The sequence below is a fragment of the Narcine bancroftii genome, chromosome 3 (genome assembly GCF_036971445.1).
Source record: "Narcine bancroftii isolate sNarBan1 chromosome 3, sNarBan1.hap1, whole genome shotgun sequence".
NCBI lineage: Eukaryota > Metazoa > Chordata > Chondrichthyes > Torpediniformes > Narcinidae > Narcine > Narcine bancroftii.
The window spans coordinates 51,110,722-51,130,927 of record NC_091471.1 but is presented as its reverse complement, the minus strand read 5'-3'; the positions used below and the strand labels follow the sequence as shown (position 1 = coordinate 51,130,927).

General features: G+C 43.9%; 1 protein-coding gene across 1 annotated transcript in view; it reads left to right on the top strand.

Moving 5' to 3' along the window:
- The window catches only part of LOC138756104 (complement C1q tumor necrosis factor-related protein 3-like), a 45,358-nt gene that overhangs the window by 14,849 nt on the left and 10,303 nt on the right, over nt 1–20,206 (top strand). Inside the window, exons 2-4 of the mRNA XM_069922758.1 lie at nt 7,676–7,790; nt 10,229–10,383; nt 11,273–11,402. Coding sequence (XP_069778859.1) covers nt 7,676–7,790; nt 10,229–10,383; nt 11,273–11,402 — 400 coding nt within the window. The remainder of the gene's footprint in view (nt 1–7,675; nt 7,791–10,228; nt 10,384–11,272; nt 11,403–20,206) is intronic.

Below are 20,206 nucleotides of genomic sequence, written 5' to 3'. Positions count from 1 at the left end.
GTAGGCATCCAGGTTAGTGTAACGGTTGATTGTCTGGCTGTAGTCAATAGCCAGTCGTTTCTTAGTGTGAATTTTTTACAATTACCACCAGGGCTCACCACGGACTCTTACTGGGCTCAATTACTCCCTTTTTAAACAGTCTCTGGGTCTCATCTTTGATAACCTCCCAATCCTCTTTGCTGTAAGAACAGCTCTTAGTGGCAATCAGCCAACACTCGGGAGATAAATCACTTGAAAGGGAGGGAGCTTTGATCTTTAATGTGGATAGACCACAGTAACTAGCACAGGGGGTAGTAAGTGTGGGTAGTGGCCCATCGAAATTTAACACTACACTTTTCATCTGAGATTGAATATCCAATCCCAGTAACACAGGAGCACAGAGCTCAGGCATTACAAAAAGCAAACATCAGCAAGGCAATGTCCCTGCAAATTTAAAGTAACTTTACATTTGTCCCATACAGTTTTTGTAAGTTCACTAAAAGACATCGATATCTTTCGGTTCGTTGGATATCTCTGCAATTTTAAGGCTTTGGCGACCTTCTCATGGATGTAGCTGTCAGTACTCCCCAAGTCTATTAGGCAATCGAGAGTCTCACCGTTCACCTCTCCCTTCATAGTCAACCGTTCCAGTCTGTAATATCCTCCAAGCTTTACAGTCAATTGAGCTATCACAGGGGAACTTGGTGCTGATCTCACCTCGTTGTCATTTGAAGACGATTCAGCCGGCTCGTATGAAGATTCCTCCTTTTCACAGTTGTCTTCCATTTCCGCAGCCACAGGATGAATTTTCTTGGCGGTTCTCTTCTTCATATCAGAAGGAGTACTTTTCACCTTACACGCTTTAGCAAAGTGGCCGAGTTTCCCACAATAGCTGCAGGTAGCAAATTGAGTCGGGCATTTCTGTCTGGGGTGCCAGCTTTTATCACAGAAGTAGCATTTGCCAGGGGTTCGCCCTTTACTTTCCTTTGGGGTTCCAGCACTCCTGGATATTTCCCTTCGGTTTCTAGCATTTCACTGGACCGCATAGCACTTCTCAGTGTTTTGGCTAGAGTGACTGCCCGATCATAGGTTAAGGGCTCCGTCTCCAGCAGCCTCTGTTGGATGTAACTGGATGTAACCTTTGACAAAAGCATCCAGCTTCAAGGCATTGTGGTGTTGTTACACATTGGTGCCCTGACATCACGTTCGTTTGCCAGTGAGTCGAGGGCTAGTGCATAGGGAGCATCACTTTTCCCCGGTTTCTGGCATCTCGTCAGCAACTGGTGTTGAGCAAGCACCACATTCCGTGGCCCTGCATAGTAAGCAGACAGACGTTCCCAGGCTATAGCGTTACGGCAAAAGGGACCTCACCCAGCAGGGAATTCAGGTGGCCCCACTGTATCGCCTCATTTACCACATTGTTTCTAGCCATATAGTAATCAAAACAAGCAATCCAGTGGTTGAAAATTTCTCTGGACCTCAGGGCAGACGGGTCGATTATCAGCCGCTCTGGCTTGTGTGCTGCATCCATTTCAGCTAATAAAATTGAAGTGCCAGTTGATGAAGAAGACAAAGACGATGTGGTCAAACAATAATCATGGCTTTTATTAGCAGAAACTTCTGGTAAAATAATGAAAGACAATGGGTGCATACACAGTTATACCCAAGGGGGCTGTCTTTAACGGTAGAGATAATGCACAGCCAATGTTAGTACAGCAAGGCTTGCCAGAGGGAAGACAGGCAGCTTAGCAGAGATTCACCTCAGTGCCCCGCTTGTGTTCACATCTCTTCCCTCACCACCATTCCAGGCTCAAAACCGCCCTCTCTCTCTCTCTCTCTCTCTCTCTCTCTCTCTCTCTCTCTCTCTCTCTCTCTCTCTCTCTCTCTATTCCATCTTCTTTCACCATTCACAGAATCAACCCCCCCCTCCCCCAAATAAATTATCATCTTTCCTCTCCCTGGTCCTCTTATCATATTCAATGAACACCCGTTGTCTGTTCTCTTGGTCTATACTCCTCCCACTCCCATTCTTCTCATTTCCTCAGACTTTTTAGCACAGATGCCTGTCTCTCCTTTTTTACTCCTACTTTGAGGAAGGGCACAAGCCCATAATGTCAGTTATACATCTTTTCCTCCTATGGATGCTGCAAGACCTGCTGAGTTCCTCCTACAATCAGAGCATCTGCAGACTTTGGTGTTACAGGACAAATAGTTCTGGTGTCTGTTAAAATTAAATAATTAAGAAACAAGCAGATTAAGATGAGGGCGTAAGTAATGTGGATGAATTAAATGTCAAATTAGGTATGGAAGAGAAATAGAAGGAAAGGAAGTTTGGATCAAAACCATGAAAAAGACTGAAAATTTAGAAAAAAGGATTTATTGGCCAAATGGCCTGTTTTCTGAGCTGTAATGGTTCTATGGTTCTATTTAAGAATTTTTAGATACATTCAGAAATTGACAGCAGGCATGGGAATACACAGGTTGAAATATGCACTTTCTGGAATAATGTACATGATTGAACATGCCACAAAATTAAATGGGAATTTACCAAATTATTTATGAATTAACTTTTTTGGCAGCAAGTTTAAGGTCTAAATATAGCAATTACTTGAAACATAAATAAAATCAGTCTATCATTGAATACACTTAGGCAATGAGACAGCATCTGTGATTATAAGAAAAATAAAGTAAAATATTCAGGTCTATTAGCTTAGACACTTGCGAAGAAGTTTAAGGGCAAGTTGATTTAATTTAACATGTACTGTAAATTGCTCATCAACAGGTGAGCACCCTTGATTTGTTACAAGTTGTTGGGCAATTTATACATACGAAGCCATGTGTATTCTTCCAACTCTGTTCATTTCTGCAGAAAATTCTGGAAATGTATATTATCACACCAAGATATAGTAAAACCCCTAGTATATTGCACCTAAGGGAAGGAGACAGGAGAGGTGACAGGGCAACATTTTGGGTCCAGTAATCATAATGCCATTATTTCAAGTTAATTATGGAGAAAGATAGATCTGGGCCTCAGGTTGAGATTCTAAATTGGAGAAAGGCCAATTTTGAGGATATTAGAAAGGATTTATAATGCGTGGATTGGGATAAGTTGCTTTCTGGAAAGGATGTGTGAGGTAAGTGGAGGACCTTCAAAGGTGAAATTTTGAGAGTACAGAGTCCGTATGCTCCTGTCAGAATCAGAGAAGGTTAGAAGCTATAGGAAACTTTGGTTTTCAAGGGATATTGGGGATCTGATTCAGAAGAAGAGAAATATATTAACAGCATGGAGAGAATGAGGTACTTGAGCAGTATAAAAATTGCAAGCAAAACCTCAAGAAAGAAATCAGGAAGGCAAAAAGAGGACACAAGGTTATTTTGGCCGACAAAGTGAAGGAAAATCCTAAGGGTTTCACCAGGTATATAAAGATCAATAGGATAGTAAGGGACAAAATTGATCCCCTTGAAGATCAGAGTGGTCAGCTTTGTCTGGAACCAAAAGAGAATGGGAAGATCTTAAATATTGTTTTCATCAGTAGCTGCATTTACTCAGGAAATGGGCATAGAGAGGTGGGAAGTAAAGAAAACAACTAGTACGGTCATGGAACCAGATTAAAGAGGAAGAAGTGCTTGCTGCCTTAAAACGAATAAGGGTGGATAAATCCCCAGGGCCTGACAAGATATTCCCTCGGACCTTGAGGTGGGGGGGGGGGGTGCCTAGTGTAGAAATTCCAGTGGCTCTGAATGAAATATTTAAAATCTACTTAGTTACGGGTGTGGTGCTGGTGAATTGGAGGGTTGCTCACATTCTTCCTTTGTTTAAAAAAGCTCCAAAAGTAACCCTGGAAGTGATGGGCCCATGAGCCTGATGTCAGTAGTATGTAAATTATTAGAAGGTGTTCTAACAGATCAGATATACAATTATGTGGATAGCCAGGGACTGATTAGGTATAGTCAACATGGCTTTATGAGTGGTAGATCATGTTTAACCAATCTTATAGAGTTTTTCGAGAAGGTTACCAGGAATGTTGATAAAGAAAAGCCCATTGATGTTGTCTACATGGACTTTAGTAAGGCCTTTGACGAGGTCCCACATGGGAGGTTAGTCAGGAAGGTTCAAATGTTAGGTATTCATGGTGAAGTAGTGAACTGGATTCAACAATGGCTGGATGGGAGAAGTCAGAGAGTAGTGGTGGATGATTGCTTATCAGATTAGAGGCCTGTGACTAGTGATATGCCTCAGGCTGTGTTGTATCTAGGGAAAATAGTGCCTATGGCAAGCTCTGAAATTGTGCCCCCACACCCCGTTAAAGCTTACTTACTTCAACTCTTCACACCGCAACCATCCCTCGCAACTGCTATACCATCCACTTCACCTTCCCTACCTGTCCTTGCCACTGTTCAACTCTAAAATAGTCATATCCAACGTTGTGTTGGATATATTGAGATATTGAAAAATAATCTATGCACTAAAAAAACGCAACAGTTGTTTCATTTTTTTTAAAAAACCCTCTGTCTACTTTAAAGGCTAGCATTTGTTGAATCAAAGCAGAGAGCAGCATCCTCTGGGCTGAAGTGGAGCAGCCAAAGTTAAAGGTGTCACCATCTCCACGGGTGCCCTCTCTTTCCTTTGGTGGAAAGGTGACTCTTGGCACTGAGCACCCAGTGGGATAGAAGCAGGAAGATGGTGAATCCCACACTCAGACTCATCCTTCAGTGTACACCCTCCTCAGCCTGGCTCCACAAGGGACAGGGGAGGGTTTGGAGTTGGGCATCGGGAGCTCTGGTGAAGGCCAAGGGGAGGTTTCATTTTCAGCATTGGGTGCTCTAATGACTGGAGCTCCTGACGCCTGACTCCGAAGCCTCCCCTCAGTCTACACTGGAGTTCCCAATGCCAACTCCAAATGCTCCCCTCGGTAGTTATAGTAAAAGTACTAAAACCAATTATTCTCTCGCTGGTCTGAAAAGCATTCTCTTTGAAATAAATTAAACAAGGGGTGTTGGGGGAGTCAAGGTTTGGCAGGGTGGGGGGGGGGGTGAATAATTTCCAGGATCTGCCAATGCACCCCAAAAATTGCCAACTTTCAGCAGCTTGCTTGCTTGCTGAGCTCTCTCTGAAAACTGACAAGAACCTTCCTGAATGGTAACCATTTACCTTTCAGGCACCAAACCCTGGTGAACATTATAAATGTTAAATTCTGTGCACTGTATAAGAATTGCCTGCAACCAGTGAACTTGGAGGAATGAGAAGTGAGATTGGACTGTGAACCAAATAACTTCTCTCAACTTACACACACATAACATTCAGGTGTGCTTAGAATTAGAAAGGGGTTAAGCTAGGTTAGTTAATTCAATAGTTATAAGTTAAAGTGTGATTCTGTTTTAATGTTTAAAGATAATTAAAAGCAACTTTTGTTTAAGTAACTATTTGTCTTGGTGAATATCTATTGCTGCTGGGTTTTGGGGTCCTCTGGGTTCATAACAATTCATATTAGAACTTTGCCCTTTAATTGCTCTATTTGGATCATTTCCAGTGTTATGAGCCCAAAGGACCCCAAAACCCAGCAACAATAGACATTCACCAAGACAAGTGGTTTTTAAAGCAAAAGTTATTTTTAATCAACTTCAAACATGAAAATAGAATCAAATTTTAACTTAACTCTATTCTTATACTATACTCTATACTAACCCAAATTACCCCCTTCTAATTCTAAGCACACGTGTATGTAATGTGAGTGTAAATTCAAGAAAAGTTCTTTGGTTCACATTTCAACCTCACTTCTCCTTCTTCCAAGTTCTCTGGTTGCAGGCAATCTCCATACTGTGCACAGAATTTAACATGTATAAAGTTCACCAGTTCAGGAAGGTTCTTGTAGGGTTTGCAGAGAGGACTTCCACAACTGTGGTACCACCATTAGTCACCTCATTGTCTCGCTGATGAAACTTGCCCCATCAGGGTTTTTCAGATGGTAACCTCTTTCTTTCAGGTTACGACAGAGTCCCTTCTGTGCCTCTTATTCCAAGAGAAACATCAGACAGATAGCACTTCCAGCCATCCTCTGCTTTTGGAACTTTTCATCAGTTCTTCCTGGATTGCACTGTGTCACACACACACACACACACCAGCTAAGAGGACTTCTCTCTCTCTCCAACTGAAATTCCAAAGAGAGCATGTGTCTCCTGTCTTGCAAAATCCCCACCTTCCTGAGCAAGTTATCTTAGGTAAACAATCCAGAATTGACCTTTCTCTTTCTGTGAGCACTTTGAAGAAAGGGTACTGACTCCAGTACCCTTCAATCATAAATGACTCCAGCAAGACAATGGTCAAGCGTTTTATGAGGTCAGTTCAATTAACACCTACTTGTGAAAGGTGCTTCCATTCTGCAAGAGATCCTGCAATGTGAATTCTTCAGTCTTTCAAATAAGATCTGTTTTAAAATGTATGTGTGACCTACTCTAAATCTTATAAATTCTCCCCAAATATTAATATTGTTAAATAATAGTTAATATATATTGTATTACATAAATTATGTTATGTCTTGTTTAAGTTTAGAAAAAAATAATTAGATATGCCATTAAAGAGTGAAATATTAACTTTTGAAAGATGTGAGTCCCATTTATGGGACTATTATCATAACCTAAAGAATTAGGGTTGTTCTGAACCTTTGGTGCTGTGCTGTCCATCTCCTGGTTGTTGTCATTTGATTCTTATGTGTCAGCTTTGAACCTCGCTTAGTGGTGGGGACTTTGAATGATAAGGGCTTTTTAATATTTTTTATCATTTGAATTGTACATTACAATATATAAACTGTTCTGCTTAATTTTGCATAATGTAAACATCAATAAACATCAAGAGTCTTCCTAACCTAAAGAAAAAATCTCACTGTAAAAATCTTTGTAAAACCCAGCCTTCATTTTTGACCTATTTTCGAACTTGAATGTTATCGGTGTAATATAATGTTGATTTAACATCAATAGAAGTCAAGGAATATATTCCATTCTTTGCTCAAGAAATAAATGAAAAAAAATTCAAAATAAAGAAACTTGTTATCCTAACATCAGATCAGTTGTCTTGAGTGACTTTTGTAGCTTAATTTAAATTGTTACTGAAGTAAACTTGCAAATTGAGAATGAATTTTCCTTTTTTTTTAATTTTTTTAAAATTTTTTATTTTTCACACCATAAATCACAATAGCCATGATATACACTTTTTCTTTTCCACACATTTACAGTGACTTTTTCTCCCTCCCCCCTCCCTCCTCCCAAGCCACCCCCCCACCCCCCCCCCCTCTCATCCATTTTAGGTATACAATCTTGGTTGCATTAATTCAGTCCGACAATGTTGTCATTCAACAAAAATACACCAGAAATTCTACTGAGTCCATTCTTTTCTTTTCTTCTCCTTCCATCAACTTAGGTAATGTTTGTTCCCGGTAGGTTTTCGCTATTGTATTTAATGTAAGGCTCCCATACTTGTTCGAATATTTCAATATTATTTCTTAAACTATATGTTATTTTTTCTAATGGAATACATTTATTCATTTCTATATACCATTGTTGTATTTTCAAATTATCTTCCAATTTCCAGATTGACATAATACATTTTTTTGCTACGGCTAGGGCTATCTTGACAAATCTTTTTTGTGCATCTTCCAAGTCAATTCCAAATTCTTTATTTTTTTATGTTTCCTTTCTTGAGGAACAACACGAGATTGTGGAGAGGCCTTCTCATTTAGACTGCAACCACTGTTGTTACCGAGGAGAGCCTGGTCCTCGGGGTTGGCCTGGACCCCCTGGTCAATCTGGTATTCCAGGTGAGTTCTCTTCATTTTTTTCCAGTATTTTATAATAGACTTTTCTTTTGAAGTCAGGGTTGGAGCAGGTGGGTATCATTTCACTACTGACCTGCAGTATGTGAACCAAGTGATTATTCTTCATCAGAACACAGGGCAGTCTTTGGCTTGGCTTCGCGGACGAAGATTTATGGAGGGGGCAGTGCAGTATAGGAAAAGGTCCTATGGCCATGACATTTGCACCATGCATCATGTCAAATTAAATGAAATCTGCCTTCTCAGGATCCATAACCTGCCATTACCTGCATATTCATGTGAATAAGTAGAAGTCCCTTAAATACTACTACAGGTCAATACTCCTTATACAAAATGCTTGGGACCCGACGTTTTTTGGATTTTTTTCAGATTTTGGAGCAATAGAACTAAGCAGGTCAGTAGCATCAACAGAATACCTGCATCAGCAGTTGAACAGCGACAACAAACAACGGCAGGCTTTTTGAGCCGCGATGTGATGCCAGAAGTGGAAAATTCACATGAAATAATGTTTAATACTTTCAATCATAAAGTTGATCTCTGCTTACAAAAAACCACCACCTCGGGTCCCCGACACCTTCCCACCACTGCCGCTGGACACGACACCTCTCCACCATCACCTCCAGTCCCTGACTACAGTCCCCGCTCCTGCTCAAGAGGCCGAGATCCAGGAAGCTGAGGCGACTTCTTCGATGCAGACGGCTCCACACCTGATCTTGACAATGGAGTCACCGTGGCCGACTCCGGCTGCAGCTGATGCTGAATAATTGGACAAAGCTCCATTTGGCATCTTCCCATAAAGAAGCAATGATTTAAAAAAATTATTATTGTAATGAAACTGGCACCAACAGAGTGTCAGAACCTGACATGGGCAAGTCAAGTGTTGCATTTTTTTCCACTTGTGACACTTTTTCCACATGTCGGCACTAAAAAAAAAGATTTTTGGATCTTTTCAGTTTTCGGATCTTTGGATATGGGGTTCTTGGCCTGTGTTGTGTTCGATTCTGTCATTACCATTGACATCTCTCACTCTTTGTTAAAAACTTGCTCCATACATCTCCTTTAAATTTCACCCCCAACCTTAAATGCATGTCCACTATTATTTAACATTTTTGCCCAGTGGAGAATAGATTCTGGCTATCCATTCCACCTATGTCTCTTGTTCTTTTATCATCATTGCTAAGTTTAAATCCTGGTATTTTATCTCCAGTAGTATTACCTCACTGACAAAAGGCAAAGGAGGAAAAACCCAACACCCAACCCCAACCAACCAATTTTCCCCTGCACCCGCTTGTCAGCCACATACGAGCCTGCAGCTGACGTGGACTTTTACCCCCTCCATAAATCTTCGTCCGCGAAGCCAAGCCAAAGAAGAAGAGTATTATGGAAGAACATTCAGGAGAAAGCCTGCAGTGGTTTACGAAAGTGGCTCACCACCATCTTTTTATGAGCAGTTAAGATTGGACAACAAGCATAGGTCCTGCCAACAGGGCCCACATCCTCAATATGAATAAATGCAGTACAACTCCAATTATCCGCCAGGAGCCCAAGGTGCCTGCACCTGCCTGGGACCCTGAGGTCTGCAATGCTTCTGTGAGCCTGACATCCTGACTCCTGCCAGGAACCCGATGTCCCAGAGAGTACAGAAGATATATATAAAGATGGATTGGACAGTATTAGCTATAAAGAGAGGTTAAACAACCTTGGATTATTTTCTCTGGAGCATCAGAGGCTGAGGGGAGATCTGGTACAACATTTATAAAATTATGAGAAGCATAGATAGGATAGATCAACAGCGATTTTATTCCCCCAGTGCGGAATTTTCAAACACTAGAGTGCATAGCTTGAAGGTGAGAAGGGGAAAGTTTAATGGAGATGTGTGGGGCAAGTTTTTGACACAGAGAGCAGTAGGTTCCTGGAATATGCCACTCAGGGTTGGTTATGGAAACAGATGAGATCCAGAGGTATTTAGATAGGCATATGAACGTGCAGGGAGGGGAGGAACATGTCCAGGCAGATGAGATTAGTTTTATTTAGTACCTTGTTCCTTCGTAGATATAATGGCCATCCTGTTCTCTCCTTCTGGACCAGTAGATCATGCGGAATCTTGTCAAAGACTTGATTAAAGCCCATCTATGCCACACCTACTTCCCTGCCCTCATCAATCTTCTCAGTCACCTCTTGAGAAAGCACAATTAAAATTGTGAGACAATAACCCACACACAAAGTATGAGGCAGAGAATTTGAACCTTTCTTGGTTCTTACTTCCACAACCTGCTGGATTATCTAGTAAATCACATTCAATGAAGTTTTCAGTCCTTGACGAACACTTATCTGAGAATTATCTTTCTTTAATTTTCTCAAAATGCAATTGCCAATAATCAAATTTAAAAAATAATTATTGGATTAAATTTCTGAATTAATAGGAAACCATGGAAACAATGGAAATAATGGGCTCCCAGGACGCGAAGGGGTGAAAGGAGACCTGGGAAATAAAGGTGACATGGGACCTCGAGGTGAGCGTGGGATTCAAGGAATTAAAGGAGAGAAGGGGCAAGCTGGAATTCCATCAGAACTCAAGGTGAGAGAGTAACATTATGTTTTTACCAGAACAATTATTTTGCTGTCAAGTACAAAACTAATGCAAGATAAGAGTGCATGGCCTGGTTGGTAAGGGTCCTTGAGGATAGAGGCTGCTTTCTTGAGACACCACCACTTGTAGATTTCCTTAATGGAATGGAGGCTGGCCCATGATGGCGCTGGCTGAATTTACAACTCCCTGTAGACTTTTCCTATCCTGTGCATTGGCACCTCCATAGCAGACAATGATGCAACTGGTCAGAATGCTCTCCATGGTACACCAGGAGAAATTTGCAAGTCTTTGATGACATAGCAAATTCCCTCAAATTCTTCACGAAGTATAGCCACTGGTGAGCATTCTTCATGATTGCCTTGACATGGAGGTCCAAGGATAGATCTTCAGTGATGTTGAGAACCAGAAATTTGAAGTTCTTAACCCTTTCCACTGCTGACCCTTCAAAAAGGACTGGTTTGTGTTCTCCTGATTTCCCCCTCCTGAAGTCCAGTGATAGCTCACCCTATCACAATGCTTATCTTGGTCCTCTCCTCCCTTCCACCTTTCTCTGCATCTTAAAACTCAGCTATGCTGAGCTAGTCCTACTTCTGACAAAAAATTAATTGGAATGTAAAAGTAACTTTCCTTTTCAATTCGCTGATGTCGCTGATGGTTGAGTTTCTCCAGCATCTTTCATCTTAATGCTGGCATTCGCAATGGTTTACAATAATATCAAAATATAAGTAGAGTTGTGTTTCTGGGATCCTTCCTGTTCTCAGTGGGCTTAGAGTGAATAGTAATCCTCAACTTTAACAACTATGATTTTTAAGAAGCTTAGAGCTAGCTTATTTAATGTGTCTTTCTCACATTAACTAATTCCATTAAATTTTCATAGGTTGCTTTTATGGCTTCCATGGCAACCCATTTCACAAACCAGAACAGTGGTATAATTTTCAGCAGCGTGGAGACCAATGTCGGAAGCTATTTTGATGTTATGACTGGAAGATTTAGTGCACCTATCGCAGGTAAGTTGATAACATTATCATAGAATCGTAGAATCATACAGCACAGAAATAACCCCTGTGAACCAACCAGTCCATGCTGACAATCAACTAAACATCTATATCAAGCCCATTTACGAGCTTAATCCATAATTTTATGCTTTGGCAATTCAAATGCTCATCTGGATACTTCAAAGGTTCTTGGGTGTTGGGAGATTGCCTGCCTCCACCACCCTCTCAATCCTTCCTGGCAGATCTGAAATTTATTTTGTGACTTTATTCTTCCAAATCATCCACTTACCCTAAAAAAGCTGCAGATATTTAGACAAATGTAACAACCTTTATATCTGAGAGAGATTTTTCATTGGTAATGGAATAACAGAGAATGGAGCAAAGGCACAAATGTGCCATGGTGTTTAGATGCAGTGCACCCAGATTGAATTATATAACCATATAACAATTACAGAATCATAAAGGTTTGTGCCATTAAAAGATAACTGTGCATTTTTTTTAGCAGATGTTGGTTAATCCTGCTAAATAATTACATCTATTAACTTAGTTTGCATATATCAATCCTCATGAAAATGATTAACAGTAGAGCAGGGAATAGAAGCTAATCATTTTAGGAAGCCAGTGTATTCATTATCCACTCTTCTGTGAAATGCTACATTATTAAATGCACACTGATACTCTATATCAACAATATGCTTAGCTCAGCGCAGATGAACTCAACCTATCATACCAGCCTGTGGGGTGATATGGCTTTATGTTCTGGCTGGCCTTCCTTCCAGAGGTCTCCCTACCTTAGCTCCTCCCTTGATCCTTCCCATGTGACCCCTGGCCATAAAGGTCGAGTCCCCTCTCCTTCCTGCTTATTTTCCTAGCCTAGACCCGAGCCAGCATTCTCTTGCTTAATAAAGCCTATCGTTCCCCTCGGTCTTCTGTCTGTGTCATTATTGGGGCTACTGATAGTGCCCAACAATTTATTAAGCAAGATTTTGGAACTCTCCGGTTATGGAAAAATTGCTGCACTCCGAAAGGCTGGAAGTAGACACCCAAATCCTGGGTCCAATGGTAATCTTCGAGCAATGGGTGAACTGTTTCAATCATTTTCTCAATGCCGCTGCAGAGGTGGTCGACTCAGATGAGAAGAAGCTCAAGATCCTTCAAGCATGAGTCGGCCAGAAGGCCTGCCTGACCATCTTAGGCTGTGCGACCTACACCAATGCGATGGCTGAGCTGCGGGCACTCTATAAACCAAAGGTGAAAGGGTGAACTCGGTTTACTCCCATTGCCTGCTGGCGTCCCGGAAACAACAGCCTGGTGAGTCTGCTGAAGAGTTCGTATGGAACCTGGTCACACTGGGAAAAGACTGGGGGTACTCATGGGCCCGGGCATGATATTGCTGAGCCACTGCGTGCAAGAGCCTGTGTGTCGGGGTTGAGGTTGGATTACATCCGGCAAAGACTCCTCGAGGAGGAACTGCTCCCTCTCAAAAAGGCCATTGAACTGGTCAGAACTCTGGACTCAGCCCAGCACCAGGCGGTGTCGATCACGGGCAGAAGCGGGCCAACCATGTACGTTCCACCATGAGGGCCATCGACCTGGGACTCAGCATTAGGAATCAACGACCTGACCGTGGCTTCAATCATACCAACTGCACCGTTGAGGTGCAACTTCTGCAGGCAGGCCAGGCATGCGATGTGCCTATACCCCGTGAAAGGGGCAACGTGCTCGGGTTGTGGTAAGAGGGGCCATTATCAAAGGGTCTACAGGTCCTGATCGCAACCAGTGAGCAGTGCAGTTTGCGTTCCTGAAGAGCTTCCAGTGCTGACCGCATGTGCGGTGAGGGGAATGCCATCTTATTGGCCACTCCTCCCAGCCTCAGTATCTTGGCCTACCACGCTAGTGATGTCACTTCTGGCCGCCTCAACTCCACTTCCAGCTTCTTCTTCATCCGATGCTGTGTGGTCATCAAGGAGGTCACCACCTTGGGTGGGCCTCCCCACTGACGACGACGATGAAGAAACACCTCTCCTCGCTTCAGTGACACTAAATCAAGCTGGTCCTCACCCGATCTGAAACTCAATGATGCAGATCGAGGTGAATGGACATAAAATTAACTGTCTTTTTAATAGTGGTAGTACGGAAAGCTTCATACACCCTGATGTGGTCCAGAGACTCTCCCTCCTGGTCCGACCCATGACCGGGATGGTTTCAATGGTGGCCAGGGACCAACAGGCGAGTATTCGGGGGTATTGTGTACCGTTGTGGGGGGGGGGATATTATAACGACTTCATTTTATCAGTCATACCCTGCCTCTGCGTGCCAATCCTCCAAGGCCTTGACTTTCAGAGTCAGTTTAGGAGTGTGACGATGGCGTTCGGAGGCCCCCAACCACCATAGACCATTTGAAGCCCTCGGCATTCGGGTGACCATCCCCAACCAAATCGCCGGTCCCCGTTACTGTCCTGTAGCCCCAACACCCAATCCCTGGCACCGTCTAGCGGTCCTGGCACTCGATCCCTGGCTACGACCTGTGACCTCACCACCTTAAGGGTGTGGCCTCCGGCGCTATTCGCGAACCTTACACCTGATTGCAAACCCATCGCCACCAAGAGTCGGCGCTATAATTCGGAGGATATGCAATTTATCCGGGCTGAAGTTAAGTGACTCCTGGCGGAGGGGATCATAACCCCTAGCTCCAGTCTCTGGAGAACACAGGTTCTCGTGGTCAGAGGAGCAGCAAAGACCCGGATGGTAATTGACTATAGTCAAATCATCAACCACTTCACCCAGATGGATGCGTACCCGCTCCCCTCTATAGCTGACTTGGTCAATAAGGTCACCAAATATAGAATTTTTTCGACCATTAACCTCAAGTCAGCTTACCACCAACTTCCCCTTAGTCCGAGCGATCTAAGCCGACGGGAAACTTTTCCACTTCTTGCGGATATCCTTCAGCATTACTAACAGTGTTTCTACTTTCCAGAGAGTAATGGACCAGATGGTGGAGGAACACGGGCTGACCGCAACGTTCCCCTACCTCGACAATGTCACCATCTGCGGCCATGATCAGCAGGACCACGATGCAAACCTCGCCAAGTTCTTGCCAAGTTACTTAACTTGACATACAAGGACAAGTGTGTGTTCAGCACGGAGCGCCTGGCCCTTCTTGGAAGTGACATGGCACATGGTGCATTGCTTCTGACCCTGACCTCATGTGACCACTTCTAGAACTCCCTGTCCTGAGCATCCTGAAGGCACTGAAACGATGCCTAGGGCTGTTCTCATATGTGCAGTGGGTGCCCAACTACGCCGATAAAGCCCATCCTCTAATTCAGTCAACCACATTTCCACTATCGGTAAAGACCCAAGCTGCTTTTAATCAGATCCGTGGGGACATCGCTAAGGCCACGATGCATGCCGTGGATGAGTCCTTCCCCTTCCAGGTGGAAAGCGATGCCTCCGACTTCACGCTGGGTGCCACATTAAACCAGGCAGGTAGGCCGGTAGCATTTTTTTCCCACACCCTTCACGGCCCTGAACTCCGGCACTCCTCCATCGAGAAGGAGGCGCAGGTGGTCATTGAGGCAGTGTGCCACTGGCTGCACTACCTAGCCGGTAAAAGATTTACCCTGTTGACTGATCAGAGGGCAGTGACCTTCATGTTCAGCACCAAACAACGGGGTAAAATCAATAATGACAAGATTCTGAGGCGGAGGATTGAGTTATCCACCTACAATTATGGGTAAGCTCAATGATCCCCCAGGTGCCCTATCCCGAGGGACATGTGCCAGTGCACATCTCGACCATCTCCAGGTCCTGCACAGCAGTCTGTGCCACCCCGGGGTCACAAGGCTCTATCACTTTATTAGGTCAAGGAACCTCCCCTACTCTGTCGAGGATGTCCAGTCCACGACCAAACGCTGCCAAATTTGCGCTGAGTGTAAGCCTCAGTTCTACTGGCCAGAGAAGCCACACCTCATCAAGGCCACCCACCCTTTCGAACGACTCAGTGTCGATTTCAAGGGCCCCCTCCCTACCACAAATAGGAACGCCTACTTCTTGAAGGTGGTGGACGAATTTTCCATGTTTCCCTTTGCAATTCCCTGCCCGGATATGACCTCAACCATGGTCATCAGGGCCCTGAGCAGTATCTTTACTCTGTTTGGGTACCCCGACTATATTCATAGTGACCGGGGGACCTCGTTCATGAGTGAGGAGCTGTGTCAGTACTTCCTGACCAGAGGCATAGCCACCAGCAGGACCACCAGCTATAACCATAGAGGTAATGGCCAGGTGGAAAGGGAGAATGGCACCATCTGGAAGGCAGTGCTCCTGGCCCTCAGGTCCAAAAAGTTACCAGTGTCCCACTGACAGGATGTTTTGCCAGAAGCCCTCCATGCCATCCGGTCATTACTTTGCACCGCAATGAACACCTCCCTGCATGAATGCCTCTTTGCTTTCCCTAGGAGGTCGGTGAATGGTTCTTCCATCCCTCCCTGGCTGACATCCCCAGGGCCGGTTCTCCTTCGGAAGCATAACAGAGGCCATAAGACAGATCCACTGTTTGAAACGGTACACCTCATTCATGCCAACCCCTAATATGCATTTGTGAGGTATCCGGACAGCCATGAGGATACAGTGCCCTTATGAGACCTGGCAAGGGCCGGAGACCCCGAGACTGCCTTGCCGGCTGCTGACCATGCCGCAGACCCAATGGTGCCACACCGAAGCACAGCCCTAGAGTCCGAGCTGCCCAACCTGCAGCCGGATGTCCAGGCTCCTACCCCTCCTGCAGCTGCAGAGGACCCCCCAGCACTTCAGGGGTCCACCGCCAGCACCCCAACCCCCACAGTTCCGGCAGCAGACACTCCCCCATCGGCCCCCTCTTTGGAGGAGCGCTGTACTGAAACGCTGGTTCCCCAGTGGCCCAGCAAACAGAGAGGCCGCCTGTGCGGCTCAACATCTAGCCGGTGGGGGTGGGAGGGTGCATTCGCTTCCTCGGCCAGTGTTGTTGATTTTTAAATGTTATTGTTTCTGCTGTTGTATTGCCTCCGGGTTTTGTTTATTACCGGTGGGTTCTTTTTTTAAAAAATGGGGTGAATGTGGTGATATGGCTGTATGTACTGGCTGGCCCGCCCTCCAGGGGTCTCCCTACCTTAGCTCCTCCCTTGATCCTTCCCATGTGACCCCTAGCCATAAAGGTCGAGTCCCCTCTCCTTCCTGCTCATTTTCCTAGCCTAGACCTGTGCCAGCAGTCTCTTGCTTAATAAAGCCTATCGTTCCCCTCAGTCTTCTGTCTGCGTCATTATTGGGCTACCGATAGTGCCCAATAGCCTGCATTCATAAAAAAGCAAGACATTTAATGGTAAGATGGTGGGCATTCTAGAAGTCCAGTGCACATTTAACACAGCATTCTCTGAGAATAATATTCAAGGAGTGTGAGTTTCATAGAACTAAGAACAGTGCAGCACAGGAGCAGGCCCTTCAGCCCATGAGTCTGCACTGAACATTCAAGATTCAAAATACCTTTATTGTCATATAATAATACAGAACATGCAATATTATTCAAAATTGCCTTCTGCCTGCCATAAGGCAGACCAAGTCGCCATTAGTGTTGATCGGCGCCCTTAAAGAGAAGCAAAAGAGAGTCTGTTCAGAGTCATTCAGTGTCGTGGATTCACCTTCAGTGATCCTGCAGCCTTGGCAATCCGAACTTCAGATCAGAATCTCCAATCTGATCAGGAGGCCTTCAGCGTCTGAAGCCTTTTGGGAGCCCTTTTTGCCCTTAGCACGCTATTGAATTAGAACAGCTTGGATAGCTGGTTCACATGAGCCAATCTCCAGCAGCCTATGTGTGTGTGTGTGTGTGTGTGTGTGTGTGTGTGTGTGTGTGTGTGTGTGTGTGTGTGTGTGTGTGTGTGTGTGTGTGTGTGTGTGTGTGTGTGTGTGTGTGTGTGGGGAAAAACCAGAACCAGTGAGCCCCTCGCCATTTCACTGCCGTGTTCACCATCCTGTTGAAGCAATTTCCTCTGCTTTTCTTTCTCAACAAAATGGGGGGGGGGGGTGGTGTCCTCCTCATTTTTGGTGCCCTGCACTTGTCTGCTGCTCCCCCGTGACCACTGCTGACTACAGGTGCTGCCATCTTGGACCCAGACCCCACAATTGTAGGCGTGACAGATTATGTTGAGTTTGTATTGTTTATAGATATGTTTTTGGGAGATAAATTGTGGCATGTTTTTTAGTTTAGATCACATACAAACACTTCAAAACAGAGCTCATTTAAAATACTAGAGCCCTGCTCAAGCCAGAAAGGGTGGCTTCTGGGGGCCTTTGCAAAAACTTTGGAGAGTGCCCATGAGACTTCACTAATGGATTGTTGTTTACAAAAAGGCAAAAGATGAAAGAACTCCTCAGAGCCACAGACTGTCTGGAGTGGAACTTGCTGTTCTAAGAGGGTCATGTGGTTTTGCAAGCAGAGAGAGTAAAACAGGCTTTTCTCTGAGAGAAAGGGGGGGGAGAGAGAGAGAGAGAGAGAGAGAGAGAGAGAGAGAGAGAGAGAGAGAGAGAGATCAGTTCTGTAGTGCTACAGTCAGTAGCACAAGCTGGCAAGCTTGTGGAAAAACCCCCTTTTTAAGATGGGTTGTGAGTGCTTAATTCAGCCTGGTCAAAGCCCTGTTGTCCATACAAGAAGAGAGGATTGACTGCCTAGTGTTTCACTTGAAATAAAAGAAACAAAAAGGAACTCTGTAGTGACCTGAAAGAAAGAGGTTATCATCTGGGGAACCCTGATGGGGCAAATTTCTTTGACAAGACACTGATATGGCAGATTAAAAGGGATCAGTTTGTGTCCAGGAACAACAAATCTCTCTGAAAACTGACAAGAAGCTTCCTGAGCAGTAACCATTTATCTTCCAAGCACCAAAGCCTGGTGAACTTCATAAATGTTAAATTCTGTGCACAGTATAAGAATTGCCTGCAACCAATGAATTTGGAGGAATGAGAAGTGAGAGTAGACTGTGAACCAAAGAACTTTTCTGAACTTACACAAACATTACATACATGTGCACTTAGAATTAGAAGGGATTTAAGTTAGGTTAGTTAAGTTAAAGTGTGATTCTGTTTTCATGTTTCAAGATAATTAAAAACAACTTTTGTTTAAGTAACCATTTGTCTTGATGAAAATCTATTTCTGCTGGGTTTTGGGATCCTTTGGGCTCATAATACAGGATTTTAAAATAAATCACCATCGGCCCCTTTAACAGGCATTTAGACGCTTGTATGGAGCTGTCAGCATTGGGAATGGGTGGTTGAACCCTGTGGAGGAGCACAGTTTCTCTGCCCTCCCAGGTTTGCACCAGTGGCAGTGCTGCCATTGCAGAGCTGCCATTTTTTATATGCCCACATTTAAACTAGATCTCGCTGCTTGCACATGATCCATCTCCCTCTCTTCCCTGCATGTTCATCTGTCTATCTAGAAGACTCTTAAACACTACTTTTGTATCTGCTACCACTACTAATCCTGGAGACCTATTCCAAGCATCCACCACTCTCTGTAAAAAAAGGTACTATGCATGTCTCTTTTAAACTTCCCTTTCCTTCACCTTAAACACCTGTCCTTTAGTACAGTCAGTCTCCGAGTTAAGAATAAGTTCCATTCAACTCAAATTTGTATTTAAGTTGAAACAAATAGATATGCCCTTATTTTGTGTCAGTCAAATGTTTATCTTAGTATATAGCACCTTTCTTTGCATGTATAACACTTAAGTGCTTCCAAATACATTACAACATCTTAAACATAATAATTCAGTACATAATTGGATGATGTAGGAGAAATGGCTACTGTTGGAGAGGATGAACCTGGTGCTGGAGTGTCATGGTTTGATTCTGCTGCTGGGGAAGGTGGGGGGGGGGGTGGGAAGGTTTGCCTCTGGAGTCAATTTCTTGCAGTAGGCATCAAGGGAGGGCTGTACAGAGCTTTTTTTTGTCTCATCATAAATGGCCTTGTAGCAGCTGAGGTCCTTGGTAACTGCACGGTAAACTTTGTTGAACATCTCTGTTTCAGGATCTTGCTCCACTAACTTTGCCATCCCTGTTTCAATGAGACGAAGACTTCAGCTGACTCTCTTTTCTCAAAAACGTTTTTGGTTCTGGAGTGTTTAGGTCTGAGTCTTCCTCAAATGCTATCATCTGTTGCTCTAGTTCCATAAGGCCTTCATTGGTCAGTGCCTTGGCATTGTTTTCAATATCAGTTGATTACCGATATCAACCACAGCTTGCCTGGCTTTGGTGATTTCATCAGCTTTAAACCACGGAAAAGCATATGCGAACTGGGGGCACAATTTAACCCACACTCCTTTCATATTTGACTACTTTGCTTCATCCCAAGAATCAGCAATATTTTTGATGGCATCACCTTTGTTATAATTCATCACATCATCTTGGGGAGTCCTGACTGCTTGTGAGAATGTCCACTGTAAATAATAGGCCTTAAAGGAGACTATAACTCTCTGATCCATTGACTGAAGGAGCAGTATGGAGTTGGGGGTAAAAAATATGACCTTTACACTGGGGTGAAGATCATCTAAAATGCTTGGATGTCTGGGCGCATTGTCAAACAGAAGCAGAATCTTGAAAATAATTTTCTTGGCCAAGCAATATTGTTGAACAGCAGGGTCAAAAAAGTTTTAAGGACCAATCTTCAAAGATAGCAATTGTAACACAAGCCTTCCAAATAATGGGAATAAATGCCTTAATGATATGGTGAAGTGCACTCAGATTTTGGGAGTGATACACAAGCAAAGGCCCCAGATGTGTTACCC